The 19208-nt window shown below is 41.2% G+C and overlaps 2 protein-coding genes and 1 long non-coding RNA gene across 4 annotated transcripts in view; all 3 read right to left on the reverse strand.

Annotated features, from left to right (window-relative positions):
* Window positions 1-3296: 3296 nt before the first annotated feature.
* The window catches only part of LOC110368114 (NLR family CARD domain-containing protein 3), a 33863-nt gene continuing 17951 nt past the window's right edge, over window positions 3297-19208 (reverse strand). The window contains exons 8-9 of the mRNA XM_036151246.1: window positions 4081-4127; window positions 3297-3932 (exon numbers count right to left, since the gene is read on the reverse strand). Of these exons, the coding sequence (XP_036007139.1) occupies window positions 3415-3932; window positions 4081-4127 (565 nt within the window). The 3' untranslated portion in view covers window positions 3297-3414. The remainder of the gene's footprint in view (window positions 3933-4080; window positions 4128-19208) is intronic.
* Window positions 15428-16305, reverse strand: LOC118567105 (uncharacterized protein C14orf93-like). 2 transcript variants are annotated; one of them, XM_036151257.1, is made up of 3 exons: window positions 16094-16305; window positions 15877-15984; window positions 15428-15768 (listed from the first exon to the last, which is right to left on the reverse strand). In XM_036151257.1, exons 1-3 carry the CDS (start codon window positions 16172-16174, stop codon window positions 15457-15459), a joined length of 501 nt encoding a protein of 166 aa, XP_036007150.1. In that variant the 5' UTR covers window positions 16175-16305; the 3' UTR covers window positions 15428-15456. The 2 variants fall into 2 exon arrangements, with proteins under 2 accessions (XP_036007150.1, XP_036007149.1); XM_036151256.1 differs by having other exon boundaries at window positions 15877-15996.
* Window positions 16303-16938, reverse strand: LOC118567109. The gene is made up of 3 exons (XR_004933485.1): window positions 16556-16938; window positions 16424-16500; window positions 16303-16336 (listed from the first exon to the last, which is right to left on the reverse strand). It is a non-coding gene; the product is annotated as an uncharacterized LOC118567109 (long non-coding RNA).

Consider the following 19208-nt stretch of genomic DNA (forward strand, 5'->3'; position numbering starts at 1 on the left):
TAAATATTATTCCACCTGCACTTTTCTGTAACAAAGAAGGTCGTGGAGGGGCTGTTGACCATTTCCAGCAGTCAATGAGCGAGAGGTGGGGACACAGAGTACCGTATTTTCCGGACTATAAGTCGCAGTTTTTTTCATAGTTTGGCCGGGGGTGCGACTTATACTCTGGAGCGACTTTTGTGTGAAATTATTACACATTTTTACCGGTATATCATTACATCTGTTATTTTCACACCAAACAGAAGACAAGCTTTGCCGGACGACCAGTGGAGCGGAGCGCCTGTTATTTCACTATATGCACGCACAAAAGCAACAACAAAAAACGGCTGTTACCGTCAAATAAACATGTAAAGATATCGACTTAGGTTTTTTTTTTTTTTTTTTTTTTTTTTGGAATGTTGGCGAGGCGGTTGCGTGGGTGCTGCGGGAAACACTGGTACAATTATTCAGCCTGTTGTTGCCTCCGTTCTGTTTTTATTTAAAATTGCCTTTCAAGATGACATGTCTGTTCTTGATGTTGTATATTATCAAATAAATTTCCCCCAAAAATGCGACTTATACTCCAGTGCGACTTATATATGGTTTTTCCTTCTTTATTATGCGTTTAATGGCTGGTGCGACTTGTACTCCGGAGCGACTTATAGTCCGGAAAATACGGTTTATAGGATTGATTTATATTGAATGTGACAGTGGAGTTAATGTACAGGTGTGAAGAAGATGTAATGACGCAAGCTGTTGTCTTTTGAATTAGCTGCAGTTTATGGAGGGTTTTGAAATTGCAAAGTGGAAAGATGAGTGGACAGTGGACCACTTTGGCAAAAGTGAGAAGAAAGAACTTGCTTGATGCTGCAAATATGAAAGTTAACCATATGATTTTATGGATGTGGAAAGTGAAGGAGATTATGGAAAGGGCTGTCCATGATAACACCAAGGCTCTGAAGCTGGAAGGTGGGAGAGAGACAGGAATTGTAAATGGAACTACCAGATTCGGTTAAAGTGGACTTTGCACAATAAGCAAATGAGGTTACTACGGTGGCATGACGTCTACGGCCCGGGAATATATGGGCTGACTAGAAACTGTTTTAACTAGAAACTGACTGACTAAAAAAAAAAAAAAAAAAAAAAAAAAAAAAGAAACTGTTTTCAGTCAAATTGATTATTTTTGCTTTAATCCCTGAATATTATGGATTTTTCAAAATTTATATTAATACATGTCTTGTGTCCTTCACATTTGTAAATTAATTTTGTTGTTTGTTTTTAAAGAGTATTATTATGTTTTCTGCTCAAAGCGGTTAAAGTAAACTAATACCAACTCCCGAGTCCCGAGAGTAGATGGTGCAAGTTTAAAAACAATAGTCTAACCTACTGGATCTAGCTAGCTACCTGAAAGAGCACCTGCTAGGTAACCATTATTAATAAAACTTTTGAAATGATCCCCCCCTCAGTTGTTTTTGCAAATCGCACACTATATATATATATATATATATATATATATATATATATATATATATATATATATATATATATATATATATTTATATATATATTTATATTATTCACCGCTCTGATGCCTTCACGGAGTAGATGCAATTTTGGAGAGACTAAGTCACAAAAACTTGGATGTGTAGACCTGTATCTCTCTGTCTAATATTAGAAAAATCACATTATAATATAAACAGTATCTTTTAATCGTACTTGTGAAAAGTTATCCCTCGAGCCCTGACGTCAATAGTCCGTAGATTTAAACAAAAATAAGCCACACAGTGCTGAGGTATCATTAGTGTGTTCAGCTTGAATCAGCAGGTTAGGGCAGCAGTTCGACCACCCCAAGATGGCGGCCGTAATTCCTGCGCCACGACAGTCAATGCGGGGTCTACTCTTATATTATGTCTATGATGACAACAAAGTTCCACTTCTTCTTCTTCTGTTTTAAAAGTGGTGCGCTCTTCTTCTTCTTCCTCTTAGTGTTTTAATGGCAGCTGACATCCAAAACCATTACCGCCTATCTAGTGGTGCACTCTGTTCCTCGCAGCGCAACCAGCTACCGTAACACCTGTTACTCCGCGCAACAAGTCTACCATAATAATAGTCTACACGCAACATTTTCCGCCTCGGTAAAATCTGGGACATTTCCGGGGACGGCTTTAGCCGGGGACAGGTGGTCCAAAACGGGGACAGTCCCCGGAAATCGGGGACGTCTGGTCACCCTAGTGTAGAGCTGTGTCTTGACTTAAAAGTCAAGCATTAGCATACATAAACATGAGCACTGGTGTCAGGCTGAACACTGAAGTAAAAATTCATATAAGCAGGGGTTCTGTAATTACAGCAGCTAGGAGAACAAGGATCAGAGCAAAGCAGAGTTTCCTTCTGCCTGCAAGTAACCCAGGTCTCTTCATTTTGGCAGTTTTACTGCTTGGTTCTGCTCCTGGTGCTCCTAGCTGTCTAGCAAACCCTCCTAGCATGAATGTTTACTCCAGTCTTGACTTCAATGCTGAAATCAACACATGCTTAAATTTTAAACAGAAATTAATAGCGCTGCTTCCAGATCGCTCTCGTTTTCTTCGTTGTCACTTCTTGTAATTATTTAGTAATCAGACCGAATCTCTATCCCGCTCTACCGACACCGATGGTGACCACAGCCCAGCAGCGGCCTATCTCTATAGGGTATTTGTGTGACCCAGAGACCCGCCCCTCTCCAGCTGTAATTGGCTAGCATGTTGTCTTCAGTCATTGATTTGACTGGTTGAATTGTATGATTGACACATCAAAGATAGTAGAACGATGGCCACTCCGAGGTAAAAAAAAAAATAGTACAGCTTCCCCACCAATGCCCGCCCATGCCGTCAGGTCTGTGCTTCAAGTGGTTCTGTTGGTGGTGTTTGTTCAGTTTCTGGTTTAGTGTTTAGCTAGAAAATGAAAAACTGGTCTTCAGTCTGTCAAAGTCAGCAGTTTGGAAGTAAAGAAGCTGATTTTAGTCCCAGACAGTCAGCGTCGGCTCTTCTTTCATTGTCAACGTGTTTTCAAGGTTTTTTCAAGATTGCTTTGAGTTTCTGCTGCTGATTTATTTGACTAAAGAAAAAAAATCTATCATTTAATAACATGTCAGAAAGAAGATGGAAATGTTTACTGTAAATTAGGACTTTTTGAAAGTCAGTGTTGATAGAAAAAAAAACTTTTTTTTGAAACAAGCATCAGAGTTTTATTGAAATATCGAAAATTGATCAGAGGAACAGAAGAGAATGAGCAGCAAATGAATCAAACACAGAAGAAAATCTGTTTATTGCTCATTAAAACACATGAAGTAGAACTGCAGCAAATATACAAAAGGAAGATTTAACATGTGAATCTAAAGACTGAACTATCTGTTCAACAGGAAGAGGCTTTTTCTGACAGGAGGAGATTCTTTAGACTCAATCAGCACAAAAACACTGTGCAACCATAACTGGACCTGGACCATAACCCAAAGCCAGGAAGCAGAGGTTCAGTGAATGTGGTGTTGAAGGTGTGGAGGTGGATCAGTGAGTCAGAGGAGACGCTGTAGAAGGACAGAATACCAGCAGGACAGTCCACATACACTGCTACTCTGTTGGAGACGGAGGAGATAGATGTTTGTCTGCTATTGTGACACACAGAGTAACCATCATCATCAGTGCATCTCAGACTCCACGACTGATCATTCCTTCCAAACCAACAGACTCCTTTCCTCCTGATTCCTCTGTAACTCACTGATATTTCAACTCTTCCTCTCCACTTGACCTCCCAGTAACAGCGACCAGTCAGACCAGTTCTACACAGCAGCTGACGATCATCAAATCTGTCTGGATGATCAGGATATGACTGAAGTTCCTTCACATATATAATTTTCCTGTTGTCTTCAGACAGTATGAGGTTTCTGCTCAATGTGTTTGTGTCAATTGTGAGTTGACAGGAATCTGATGGAGAGAACAAAGACAATCCAGCTGCAGTTATTGATCATTTATTGACACTTTGATGATGACTCCTGAATGAGTGATGGACAGTTTGAAGATGGTTGAATGTGAGCTGCTTTGTTGTCATGAATCAAATGAAAAACACACTTACACTTCCTCAGACCTGGTGTCAACCATCGGACTCCAGCAGGCTCCACCCTGAAAGGAGGAGGGGGGTCAGACCATCAGTCTTTTTCAGCAGCAAACAATTACATGTCTCTCAGACACACATTGTCCTCCACTGAGAAAGGACCAGTCCAACATTTGGACACGTCCACTTGTTGTAAAAATCCAGAGAAAGAAAGAAGAGCTGAGAGCAGACAGACACCTGGGCTCTGATGATGATGATGATGATGATGATGATGATGAAACATTACAACCTGCAGTGAATGTATTGAGGACAGTTGGTGGCGCTGTAGCACAACTCATTTGTCCAAACAGAGAAAAAGCTCCAACAGAGAGGAGAAAGGAAATCCCTCAGTAACAACCTGAAGAAACAGCCTGAAGCCTAAAAGGACATCAGGAAACTAAGTCAACATTTCTGGAAGCTCCACCTGATTTAAAAATCAGCATTAAAATACAATCAATCTAAACACTGACACCAACTCTGATCCCTGTTCCATCCACACTCCCACACACAGATGAGGAATGAAAGACTAAAGAGCCCTGTGGAAATCTGCTGTGGCCACACTGGAAGATCCAGAAATACAAACATTAAAAAGGAGAAGCTGCATCACATTCAACAAAGAGTTCAACAAGAATCAAAGATCTTCCAAAGATCCGCCCCCGCGGCAGGGGGCGCCCCGCCCCCTGCCGTGGGGCCAGGACCACTTCAGCGCGGCCGGCTGCCGGCAGAGCCCACGGGCTCGTCCCCGCGGCTCTTGGGGGCGTCAGCATTGCGGTGGCTGGGGGATTTCCTCGGGGTCGTCTCTCCTCTTTCCTCGGGGGGGGGGGGTTTGCAGATTTCCTGTGAAGGCCCCTCTCGGGCGCACTGCTTTGGGGGCCCCTTTGGGAGTCCGGGGTTACGGGTCCCCTGACTCCTGCCTCTGTGCTCGGGGAAGGTGGGTCTTCGGTTCTCCACAATCACTATCAAGCTATTTCCTTCTGGATAATTTTCACCTAAACTAGTGCACTCTCACAAACTCCCACAGGTGCTGGGTCCCAGGTATTAAATGTTCACTTACATACAGAAAGGCTATAATCTATTTATTTATTTTCTTTTACTTTCTTTTTTAGGTATCACATTACACATGTCAGCTTAAATAATAATACATATGATTTAGCAATGGTATCAAGGTGTTACACGATTGTATCTGTTGCTTTATGTCTGTTGGTTGTGCTGTTCTTTTTGTGTCTCTTTCCAGGTGATGGAGCAGACAGAGGACGTTTTATCATTCTCTTCCTTTTATCTCTTCTTTCTTTCACCTCTTCTTTCTCTTTTTTTTTCTCTTCTTGTTTTTCTTTTACTCTCCTACTTTCCCATTGTAGTGTCCATATAATTTGAAATTCTCCCTGCAGGAATCACAATAAAGCTATTTTCACGCACAAATCAAGCGGAGCATTATGGCGAAAGCTGTTTGCTCCACTTGTGAAAGTAAAATCTGTCGAGCTCTATTTGGCATTAAGATATCAATTTTTATTGCCACATTGCTAGACAGGACACTGGGAAAAAAAAAAAAAAAAAAAAAAAAAAGATCTGATCTCTGAGCTCAGACTCACAAACCAGGGAGAGGCTTCCATCATCACAGACCTCTGACAAACACCTCCAACCTTTCAGCTCTTCCTCTACCAAACAGCACCACCAGGTGGCGCTGCACACATTTACAATGAGACCAAGAAGAGCTGATCTGGTTCTGAAGGTCTGGATGGTAAAAACCTCCATTATTTAAGGTCTCATTAGTTTTCAGAAAGAGTTGAATTGTTGCTGCATGAATGAAATCCATCATGACTTGGATCGTGAATGATGGATTCACTTCTCAGTTTCACCACTAGATGGAGCCACAGAAACAAAACTAAGCAAAGAAAAACTTTTACCACGAGTCACCAGAGATGGCAGCACTGAAGAAACGTAAAATACCAAGTGAGTGAAGAAGATTTCAAAGACGGTGAGAAAATGAGTATTTCTTCATAGAAATCTACAGAACGTGTGTCTGTTTGATTTGTAATGAAGATGTTGCTGTGATGAAAGAGTATAATGTTCGTCGGCACTATGAGACCAAACATCAGAGCTACACATTGTACACCGGTGCCCAACCAACACAGAAAGTCAAGCATTTCAGACGGTGATTTCATAAAGCAGAGCTTCATCAAAGTCACAGAAATAATTTGGCCAGAAAAAGTGGTGGATTTCAACAATGTGAGCGTATCCAGAAATACAGGTGTGTGGAGAAACCAGGACTTATCCGCTAACTCCAAACTTCAGCTGAGAGACGAGGCTTGTGCTTCTGATTTTTACTCCATAGCAGTGATGAGAGCACATATGACACAGACACTGAGCTACTGTTCATTTATTTTAAGGGAGAAGATGATAATTTTAGCTGTAGGGAGGAGCTGCTTGATATGATGAGCCTAAAAGGCAGAGCGACAGGAAAAGCTATTTTTGAAGCTGTGTCAGAGGCAGCTGAAAAGATGGAGCTTAAATGGGACAAGCTCTGTGGAGCAACAACGGATGGAGCTCCGGCCATGACGGGCGAGCCCAAAGGAACGGCATGGTTGGTGTGCGCCAAGGTAAAAGAGAGCGGAGGTGAGGCTGTTAGGATGTATAATCCACCAAGAAGCGCTGTGTGCCAAGACTGTCCAGCTGGGCCATGTGATGAACACTGATGGAAAAACTGTCACCATAACTGGAGCTAGAGGACTGTAGCACGGAGAATTTCAGGCTTTCCTGTCTGATGTGGATGCTGAATACGGGGATGTACTCTCCCACTCTGATATGGATGCTGAATACGGGGATGTACTCTACCACTCTGATGTGGACGCTGAATACGGGGATGTACTCTACCGCTCTGATGTGGATGCTGAATACGGGGATGCATACAGGTGTGGCAGCAGCTGTTCTTTGCCTTGTAGCTTCTTGTTCAGTGTATTCAGATGATGCGTAAGATCAACTAAAAATGCCAGGTCTGCCAGCCACAGAGGGTCACTTAGTTCATGAAGAGGTCGGCCCTTCTCTGTTAAAACCTGCTCCATTTCTGATCTCAGCCAATCAAAGCGCTGCAGCACAGAGCCGCGGCTGAGCCAGCGCACATCTTAGTGGTAGAGTACATCCCCGTATTCAGTGTCCACATCAGAGTGGTAGAACACACTTCCCTGCTCTGTCTGAAATCACGTCTGCTTTTCCAAAGGCCGACCTTTCTGCTAAAAAGGAGAAATATGTGTCTGTGATTGCATCTCTGCTGACAGAATTCAACCAGCATCTCCAAGACTTTTCTGTCATTGAAAAACAAATCCAGCTGTTCTACACCCCCTTCCTGGTGGATGCAGAAGAAGTGGAAGAGAGTCTGCAGTTAGAACTGATTGAAATGCAATGTGATGATTCTCTGTAGAGTCAACATCAGCTTCTCTCCCTCTCTGAATTCTTTGGATAATGCCAAGTTTCCTCTGATGAGACGCCACGCAAAAACAATGATGAGCCTGTTGGGCTCAACATCCAGATGTGAACAAAGATTTTCTCTGTTAAAAACTTTCTGCTGACATGTCAGCCATCCTTCAATCAAAGGACGGCATCACTGCTCCCACTGACTGCAATGTTCTTCACATTGTAGCTGACTTAGAAATACACACAGTATTAGCCCTCACTAAAAAAGTTTGGACACCCCTGGTATAAAGTGTTAATGTTCCCCCTTTTATTTAGGAAGATAAAAAAGGTGAATAAAAAATCTACTTTAGGACCTTTAAATGAAATAAAGACAAGTAACAAGTGCTTCTCTGCATAAAACACTAAAATAAAAACACTCAGGGTGTCAATCTAAAATCACAGTTCAATAATATTTGCTTAAATGCTTATTAATTAAAGCTAAAGCCAGCAAACACCAAGCTAACCCTATGTTGCAGGCCTGTTTCCATGCTTGTGAATATGGAGACCAAACTCAGTAGTCGCTTCACTCAAAGAGCAAATTATAAACTAAAAAGGTCCCTTGTGCCAGATGAATAATAATCCTAACAGAAACGCTCTGCTCCGTTTAGTCCTCCTCTCCTGTGGAAAAAACTCAGCTCCCACAGTCACGGCTCTGGCTTCAATACTAGGCCACCTGCTTTATAAGTTTGGTTTTATTAATTCTGCATTATTTTAACTACATGCGCCGTGTTTCTGTGCCTCTTACTGCTGCCTTGCTCTTTAATTCAGGTGAGCATAATTACATTAAATGTAGTTTAGGTGTGAACTTTTAAGGGTAATTTTAAGGAACTTGTAACATCAGGGGCTTCAGCTCAGACCCATTATTCCTCCTCTTCCCTCTAAAGGAGCCCTTTACACCACATTGATCGATATCGATAATTATCAAAAATATTTAAAACCTGGCTCTTATGATATTGCTAAATGACTTACTTTTAATAAAGAACACATTAACACTAAATCTCAATTAAATCATTATTTAACCAACGTTTTTACCCATAACTTTTTTTTTAAAGAAAAATAACTTAAGAGACCTGGTGATGTCATTAAATACTGACAAAGAATAAACTAAATTGACCAGTAAAATAACCAAAATAAGTATAACAAATATATAAATAGAATAGCCTATTTAGGTGGGAACAGTACACTAGTTACTCCTCAGGGTCCATTCTATTTCTATATAGTCAATTGAGAGGCTGATGCAGGGCTGAGGTCCGAGGTTGTGGCGTGGAAAGAGACAGATTGCAGCTCATTTTGCACTGATTCCCCTGCACTCGTTGCACAGATCAAGAGTGGCGAGTAATTGTTTGAAGCCAGCTTTTTCAGCTGCAGACAACTGCAGCATGTCCATCACTATGAAGCATGTTACTGCATGCGTGATGTCCTTATGCCGCTTGGACGCTTCGTCATTTTATCACAAAGAAGGGAGCCCAGTTTAGCTGCTATACCTGCTTTGTTTTGGAAGAACTTCCAGAAGATTCCTACGAAGACGCGGAGCCGCAGCGGGGCTGACACAGCTCGCGCTGCTGCGGGTGTGAGCGGCTTACGTAATGAAACAAGTTGGTTGCGTTACCAGACTTTGTTTTTACCAGTTCCTTGCAAGTTTTACAAATCGCTGGTTTTATTTCTGTCACACTGGTGAACTAGTAAAACCCCTTTGAAACAATTTCCTCCACCTCTCCTTGCTGCGACATATTCACGTGCTCTGTGTTTTGGTTTGAGAGGGCGGCGCTTTGTGACGGCGTGCCTGGGTCTGCCATTACGATTGGTTAAGCGATGACAAGCAGAACCAGACGGAGGGGAGGTATGAGGTGAGGTGGCAGAGCTCCAGCAGCAGTCTAGGCAGGTCCAAACGAGCGACCATTGAGGATTGATTGCAGGCAGGCATGGACTGGTAATCGGGCGTACCGGGCATTTGCCCGGTGGGCCGACATGCTGCACCATGTTGCAAAACTGGACACACTAAAGCTGCAGAGTGGCAACACTAGAAAAAAGCTGTGCAAGACCATACACACACATATATATATAAATTGAAAGTGCATTGCCTCAGAAACGAGAAAGGAAAAAAAGACTAGAGCAGGAGAAATGGCTCAAGATGAGCCTCCAACTGATGCTGAGAAAGTGTTTGAACTAAATGTCCACAACAGAATTCTGGACACTGCTCTTGAGGCTATTCATAGAAGGTTTATGACACATGGCACTCTTTTCACCAATTTAGCATGGCTGGATCCCAGGAACTTTGAACAGCTCCGGACCACTACTCTGCCCAACAATGCTCTGGAAGTTTTGAGTAGATGTCTGATGAAATTCAGCACTAGTGCAACAGTGGACAATCTCCAATCAGAGCTGAAATGTTTAGCAGGACAGTGAGACAGACTGAAAGCATCCCATCTTGAAGATTACATGACTAGAACAGTAGAAGATGGAGCGGAAGGACAAGAGGAAACGGATATAGTGGGTAAAAGCCGTGCTTTCTGTAAAAATTGCCCACTGTGCTACAGCGGCTTAACATGTTCTCAGATGCTTATCATCTCCTTGGGCTTGCTTATAAGTTCTTGCTGACCCTTTCCCTTACCCAAGTGGCCTGTGAAAAAACCTTCTCTAGGCTTAGCTTAAGTTCATTAAGTCCAGACTTAGGAGCAAGCTGTCTGCAAGCAAGCTGGAGGCATTTATGTTGATGGCCACTGAAAAAGACATCCTCATGGCCCTAGACACAGACACAGTGATAGATAAGGTGGCTGAGAAGAGTGGGTTGCTGACAAAGCTGCTCATGTAAATTAGTAAGGTGAGAGGAACTTCTTAAATTTATTACAAATGATAAGAATACTATTCTGTGCAACATTTGTCTAATCTTTATTCCTTCTCATCATCTCTGACAGGATTTCTACATGTTTCAAATGGTTTATTTTGTCATTGGCATCCTTTTTTACACAGTGAGTGCACAGTAGTCCAATGTTACCCTACAGTATCTGGAAGACTGAATAGATCTGATTCTGGGCCAGTCTAGTCCAAAATGCCAGGGCCGATTTTTGTGTCCCAGTCCACCCCTGATTGCAGGCAGGGTGAAGACTGACTAGGTGTGCTGAGTGGTTCACCTGAAGAACATTTCTAGGATTAAAGGACTGATGTCTCAGCAGGATCTAGAAAAACTAATCCATGCGTTTATTTTTAGTCGAATTGATTACTGCAACGGTGTTTTCACAGGTCTGCCTAAAAAGTGGATCAGACAGCTGCAGCTGATCCAGAATGCTGCTGCCCGCGTCCTCACTAAGACTAAGAAAGTAGAGCACATAACCCCAGTTCTAAAGTCCTTACACTGGCTCCCTGTATCTCAGAGAATAGACTTTAAAATACTTCTGTTAGTCTATAAATCCTTAAATGGCCTAGCTCCTAAATACATCACAGACTTGTTATCAGTGTATCAACCATCCAGACCACTAAGGTCTTCTGGCTCCAGCCTTCTCTGCATACCTAGAACCAGAACCAAACACGGAGAAGCAGCATTTAGTTCCTATGCTCCAATTATCTGGAACAAACTTCCAGAAAACTGTAAAGATGTGGAAAACCTTAGTTCCTTTAAATCAAGATTAAAAACACATTTGTTTAACATTGCATTCAACTGTCCTAGTTAACTGAATCACCACTTTTTTGTTCTATTTTCTATCTATATTTTATTCCTACTTGCTTTTATTCTGTTTTATTTTGCTATATTTTAATCATGTAAAGCACTTTGCATTGTCTTTGTACTGAATTGCGCTATATAAATAAATTTGCCTTGCCTTGCCTAATTAGATCAGCTCCAGTGCCAGGAACGTTACAGATTGGACAATAAACAAAATTCAGCAGTCTTAAGGACGCACACTGTCAGGAAATACCACAGACTGCTTCCAAAACTCAGCTTGTAAAGATCCTCACTGCTTCGAGAAACACCATTTTTACATCCCTTATAACATGACTAAAAACGGTCCCCTGGTGGTGAGCCTGGAAACTGCACCACAGTCCTGCCTTCAGAACATCACTCGTCTATAGCAGCTAGTTTAATTTACAGATCCTTCAGATTATGAGTAGTTGTCTTTGTATTTTTAAATCTTTCTGCTGCGGCTCCGACATATCTAGTCTGGATGAATCCTGCATAACTTTCCTCTGTGAAAGATATGCTTACAGATTTACTGTGTTTGCACATCCAAGGATGCAGAGAGGAGTTGAGTTAGATAGGAACTTTATCGTACCAGTGGCTGCACTCCTCAGAAGATTACTCCCACTTTCTTTGTTAATCCAGAATGTATTAAAGTTTAGTGTTTTTTTTCTCTTGGCTGTTCCCTGACTGCGTTAATTCAATTCAATCCAATCCAATTTTATTTATATAGCCCCAATTCATGAAACATGTCATCACAAGGCACTTTCCAAAGTCAGATTCCATCAAATCCTCCAAGTTTCCTCTCTAAGGAAACCCAGCAGGTTGTATCAAGTCTCTCCAAGCAGCATTCACTCCTCCTGAAAGAGCGCAGAGCCACAGTGGACAGTCGTCTACATTGTTGATTGCTTTGCAGCAATCCCTCATACTAAGCATGCATGAAGCAACAGTGGAGAGGAAAACTCCCCTTTAACAGGGAGGAGAACCTCCAGCAGAACCAGAACCAGGCTCAGTGTGAACGCTCATCTGCCTCAACCCACTGGGGGTTAGAAAAGACAGAGCAGAGACACAGAAAGCACACATTGATCCAGGAGTACTTTCTATGTTATATGGTAAAAGTGGATGATCTGCCTCCCCTGATGATGTCACAGCTAACAGAACGCCAGGCCAGGTGTACCTTATATGAAGAGAAAAGTGACAGAGAACAAAAAGTTAAAAGGCTGAAATGACGACAAGCAATGCAAATTTGAGAACAGTAGGAGAACTCAGTAGAGTAAAAGAAATAGACCCTGATGTCCTCCAGAAGCCTAAGCCTATAGCAGCATAACTATAGAGGTAGCTCAGGGTAACATGAGCCACTCTAACTAGAAGCTTTGTCAAAAAGGAAAGTTTTAAGATTAGTCTTAAAATTAGACAGGGTGTGATATATGATGGAGCTTGATTATTAAGGGCTTTATACATTAGAAGAAGAATTTTAAATTCTATTCCGGATTTAACAGGAAGCCAATGAAGGGAAGCTAAAATTGGAGAAATATGATCCCTCTGGTTGGTTTTCATCAGAACTCTTGCTGCAGCATTTTGGATCAGCTGAAGATGAGGGATTGCTGCAAAGCCATGGACAATGCAGACGACTCTCCCTGTGGCTCTACGCTTCTTTAGGAGTGAATGCTGTTTGTTGGGACTTTGATGCAATCAACTGGTTCCCTTATATAGGAATTTTTTTGACCAATCTGTATAATCTGACCCAATCTGTATAATCTGATTGATTTTGACTTTGTAAAGTGCCTTGAGATGACATGTTTCATGAATGGGGTACCGCGAGCGAGCTATTTTTAGAAATGTAACGTCACGATGACGTCACATCACGTGGTACGCAGTAGGGCAAACTCCCAGACCCGCCGCTGTTTTGCTGTGGAAGAGACGTGCGTTAGCCTAGGTTGTACTCGTTTAAAAGACTGCTTTTTCCAAAATCTAAGACCTTGGTTTATAAACATTGTTTCTATGGAACGTGCAACAGCGACTCGAGGTACGCTGATTGGCCGCATATGAATGATGTTTTCTTCATTACTTTCCCGAAATTCAAGAGTGCCAAGGAGAAATGTGTGCGCTTGGTCCACCGGTGCGGTCGGCCTACATATGTAGCAAGCATTTTGTCGGAGGAAAGGGCACAACCGAAGAACATCCTGACCCAATTCCAGCGACATCAAGTAGTGAACAGGTAAGAGTATTTTGGTAGCCGACATGTTAATAATGAAACGCCTGCTACCATGATAGCATATAGGCTATCATGGTAGCCTATAGCCTATACGCCTGGGACATCGTTTTGGGAAAGTTTAATGGCTGCAAAGTCGGTCATATCGCTGGTTCTGTTGCGCGTGTAATAACTGGCTGCTACGGACGTTCTTTACCTGTCTGCCCTACCTAAGCGGCAAAAGGGGCGTTGCTCTTGAGGCGGTGATGTCACGTACGCGGTACCCCATTGGCGCTATATAAATAAAATTGAATTGAATTGAATTGAAGACTTTGAACTGCATTTTGTGGACTTCCTGACAGTAAAGAATTACAATAGTCCAGTCTTGAAGTAACAAATGCATGGACTAGTTTTTCAGCATCACTCCTGGACAGAATGTTTCTAATTTTGGCGATATTCCTGAGGTGAAAAAAGGAAACTCTGGAAACCTGTTTAATATGGGACTAAATGACATGTCTTGGTCAAAAATAACATCAAGATTTTTTTACTTTATTACCAGAGGCCAAGTTAATGCCATCCAGATTAAGTGATTGATTAAGAAGTTTATTTTTTGAGGACTCTGGTCCAAAGATCACAACTTCTGTCTTGTCAGAATTTAAAAGCAGGAAATTTAAAGTCATCCAGCTTTTGATGTCATCAAGACATGACTGCAGTCGAAGAAATTGATAGGCTTCATCAGGATTTATGGATAAATGTAGCTGAGTGTCATCAGCATACACAGTGGAAATTAATCCCATGCTGTATGATAATTTGATAATATTGATAATAATCAGAAGCATATATATATAGTAAAGAGAATTGGTCCAAGGACTGAACCCTGTGGTACTCCACAAGTGACCTTAGAGTTTGAGGAAGATTTATTATTAACATGAACAAACTGGAATCTGTCCAACAGATAATATTTAAACCAGCCTAATGCTTTCCCCTTAATCCCTACAGTATGCTCAAGTCTTTGTAGGAGAATATTGTGATTAACTGTATCAAATGCAGCACTGAGATCTAACAGGACAAGTACAGACACAAGTCCATTATCTGAGGCCACGAGAATATCATTAGTGACCTTGTTTTTTCAGTGCTATGATAGCACTCCTGTTTCAGTGCTATGATGAGCTCTGAAGCCTGACTGAAACTCCTCAAGTAGGTCATTACTTTGTAAATGTTCACAAAGTTGATTAGCAACTACTATCTCAAGAATTTTAGATAGGAAAAGAAGATTAGATATAGGTCTGTAATTTACTAACTCATCTTGATCAAGAGAAGGTTTCTTAAGTAAAGGTTTAATAACAGCTACTTTAAAAGCCTGTGGTACATATCCATTTACCAAGGATAGATTAATCATGTCTAAAATAGTGCCACTGACACTGCATGAAAAGTGAGATTTTCGTCCCCGTAAACTACCGCAGATCTCCGTCATTTTCGGCAGTTAACGACAATTTGCAACCCGTGCTTGTCGGCGTTTTCAGTGCCACAAATTGTCGGAACCGGACTCTGACGTATGTGGAGAGCGATCAGCTGCACTAATGGCCCTAATTAGCATATGAATGCAGCGAACCCGCGCGGCTGGCCAGGTCTGGCTTGAATAACCTACTCAGTATTGGCTGAAACCACTATTTTTAAATAAGTAAAATCGCTCCTGATTGGCAGCAAAACCACACGTGGCCAGGGCAGGCCAGAATGTTCTTACTCAGTATTGGCTGAAACCATTATTTTCAAACTAGTAAAATCACTCGTGATTGGTTGATTTTATATATATATATATATATATATATATATATATATTTTTTTTTTTTTTTTTATATTATGCTGTATATTCATGTTATCTTATGTAGGCTACTACACTATCATTAGGCTACCTTCAAGGACATGAATGAATTTATACAGGAAATGAACATTTGCCAGGAAGATGTTTATGCAAAGAAAGAGCTTTATTAAAACACACACACAACTATATACAACGCGAGGATCTGCCCACACATGCGTATCCAAAAAACTACAACTCCGTGAACTGTCCGTGCGCCTCCTCGGGGTTGTAGGCAACTGCTGGCGGCATTCTTTCCGAGGCAGGTCCGATGTGCAGACGCCTGCTGTGCATGGCTTTGTACTTCGCCGTCGCCTCTAACCGGGACTGCAGCTTCATACAGAGTTCAGAGAGATCCGGCCTACGAAATGACGGCGGCCGTACAATCCATCCAGAGACCCCGCCAACGACGCCATCTTCCTCGTCAGACATGAGGTCGACGGTGGCGGACTTCCAGAGTTCCACTTCCTCATCAGCTAGCACGCTCTGCCTCGATTCCAGCAGCTGTAAAAAACAAAACAATGAATCAGTATTATGCGATGGGATGCACTGCGTATGGACACAACACATCTATCAATGCACCTGAAAAATAGTCACCAAATAAAGTCTTACCCTCTTTCTTCTCGCTCGACTCCGAGCTGAATTCTTGGCAGCTTCCGCCCGCATTGAGTTCTCTGGCTGCGTATATCTGAAGCTCCTGCGTACCGTCTCGTAATACGTCTTAGAAGGCGGCTGGAAAACAAATAAATGAGAGTGGTATGAATAAAAACCAAACGCAAGTCACAGTAACATTAAAAACAAGGGAGAAACAGTAAAACAAGTCCCTTACACACAATGTCGTCTTTATCAATATAGTGTAAATCGAGGCCTGTAGATATTGCTCCGAGCAGATAGGAGGTAACCGCCTCATTATGAGGCGTGCTTAGTCTGTGAAAACGAAATGTACAGTTATGATCGGTATCTATCCGTATCTATTTCCTTTTATCGCAGAATGAAAGCATATTCTTTAAATCTTACCCTTGCGCCGGTTCATAGCGCCTGAAATTTGTCTCCGAGTTGTGAAGACGGCGTACTGTGAATCACAAAAAATACACCCTTAGCTTTGGGTTATGGCTAGGCTATTTTTAGCTTAGCTAGCAGTCATCAAATATATTCTTACCGCAAGCTTTTGTGCATCCGTCTTCTCTTGATGGAGTTAGTCTCTCCAGCACAGTTCTTCGACTGCAGAGCCGCCATCTTGTCCTCTATAGACAGCAACCTGGAGTTTACCGAATTCTGCAGTTGAGTGAACCTCTCATTCATGTCGGCAGTATGTTGAGTAAGCTGACGAGACAGTCCACTGATAGCAAACCGCAGTTTCTTCTCGTCAGTCTGCGGACTGGCTGAAAGTTGTGGATCGCGTCCTAGAGGAGTTGAACGCGAGACGTTGTCCGGCATACCAGTAAAATCCAAACACAGTAAAGTCGTCGTCTTCTTCTTCTTCTTCTTTAGGATTTAACGACAGCTTGCATCCATAGTTGTTGCATTACTGCCATCTATTGGATCCTAATATATATCCTTCAAATCCTTATGATCCCAGAATAAAAAAAAAAAACGAAAAATCTTTGTACATCCCTTTTCTATACTTAATAATGCAGATAATGAATCACTACAAATTATTATTTTATTTATATTTGTATCCTCCACCCATTCTAAAGCTAATAATATAGCACATAATTCTACCGCATATATACTAAAATAATTAGATGTTCTTTTTGAAATATTAATTTTTAATTCAGGAATCACTACAGCTACACTAGTTGCTTCATTTTTTGGATTTTTCGAACCATCAGTATAAATTTGCAAATAATCATTATATTTAATCTGTATTTGATTGTAAAATTCTTGGCAGATATCTATTATATTTCTTGTCTTAATATTTAATAATGATCTATCTATATTAATATATTTCCATATCCATGTAGGTCTCAAAGGCCACAATACTGTTGGACTGAATTCTTTGTTATATACATTAAATGTTTTTGCTCTATCATCCCCAATCCATCCAAAACTATTAAATTGACCCTTTCGTCTTTCCCAACAACTTTCTAATAATTTCTTAACTGGATGATCTTCATTATGTCCTTTTAAATTTATCCAGTAATTAACCATTATCTGTTGCCTACTGATACATAATGGCATTTCTCCTGATTCTATTTGTAAAGCACATACTGGAGTTGATTTAACTGCCCATAAACAAATTCTCAATGCTCTAGCTTGAATAACGTCAAATTTTTTTAACCTACTTTTAGCCGCTGAACCATATACCACACTCCCATAATCTATTCTTGACCTAATTAGTGACACATACACATTTTTATGCGATTCAAAACTTGCACCCCATGTTAACCCTGCTTTCATTTGAGCGTTTTAATGGAATACTGGGAAAGTTTAATCACAACAATAGGACAATTGAAGTCCAGATTATGAGGCAATTTCAGCAGAGCCAACAGCTTCATATGCAATGGACATGTGAATATGGTGCAGAATTTGCCAGTATTTTAGGAAGACAAATGGTTGGGACTTTGTCATGCAATGATACAGCTGATATGCTTTATGTGAAGCACAGTGTTTTGGTGTCAGCAGAACGAAAGCCAATAGAAGTTTGGGGCTTGCAGGGAACAGACACGTCATACCCCGCATCATTTCTGCCAGTTGAGCGCATTGCTGTGAGATGTGTAGTTAATACATCCTCTGTGCATTTAAGTAAGACCAAAGAAAAGGTCACTGTAGTCACGCCACTATGCACAGTAGTTGAGCTCTAGGAGACTGTGATCTCTGCAGACCTCTCATTCTGATTCTAATGTTTGCATGGAATGCACATTTTACCTTGCTGATTCTGATTCACATTTTACCAACTGATTCTGATTAAAACAAATTTTTTAAATAAATTATTTTGTGTATTTTTTTTACATAACATTTGCCATTGCTAATGGCATACACAGTAATCTAGCATACTTTAATTAAATAAATCAATTCAAGGTAAAATGTAAGAGTCTATATTTAGGTTATACTGAGCCTGATCTATTTGTACCAGAGATTTTCTTACCTTTTAGAAAAATGTCACTTGGGGTAAAACTCCCCCTGCAACCCTGATTTACATTTGTTTAGCTCACAGCATTTTCATTTACATGTTAAAGCCTCCCCTAGAATTAGGAGGAGGGGGGTCATGGGGGGACAACTCCCAAGGTAGGCCCACGTCAATTTCTGACAATTCACGGCAGTTTTCGGTGTTGCCTGCAAATTGCCGTGAACAGCCGTTAACCTGAACTTCCACGACAATCTACAGTGCCGCATAGTGACGAAAATCTCACTTTTCATGCAGTGTGATCAGAGGGAATATCTCTTTAAACAACTCGGTTGGTATCGGATCTAACATACAAGTAGAAGGTTTAGATGAAGCTAGAATTTTAGATAGCTCAGAAAGCTCTACTGCTTCTAAACAGTTCAGACACTGCGCAGGTTCTAAAGATTCCTTCAATGCTGCCTCACTTACTGAGGATGAGGTTATCATGTTTGGGAAGATGCCAATTATTTTATTTATGAAGAATCCCATAAAGTCATTACTGCAAAGAGCTAAGGGAATGGATGGATCAACAGAGCTGTGACTCTGGGTAAATTTGGCAACTGTACTAAAGAGAAATCTAGGATTATTTTTATTTTCCTCAATTAATGATGAAAAATATGCTGCTCTAACTCTGCGAAAGGTCTTTTTATACAACAATAGACTGTCTTTCGAGATTTGGTAGGATTCCTCATGGTGTGTAGAACTCCATTTTCTCTAATTTCCTAACATTGTGCTTCAAGGAACGCAGCTCTGAATTAAACCAGGGAGCCAGCTTCTTGTGAATAATCATCTTTTTCAAGGGAGGTACATTGTCTAATGCAGAACGCAATGAGGAAGT

Source organism: Fundulus heteroclitus, chromosome 20 (assembly GCF_011125445.2).
Source record: "Fundulus heteroclitus isolate FHET01 chromosome 20, MU-UCD_Fhet_4.1, whole genome shotgun sequence".
NCBI classification, from domain to species: Eukaryota; Metazoa; Chordata; class Actinopteri; order Cyprinodontiformes; family Fundulidae; genus Fundulus; species Fundulus heteroclitus.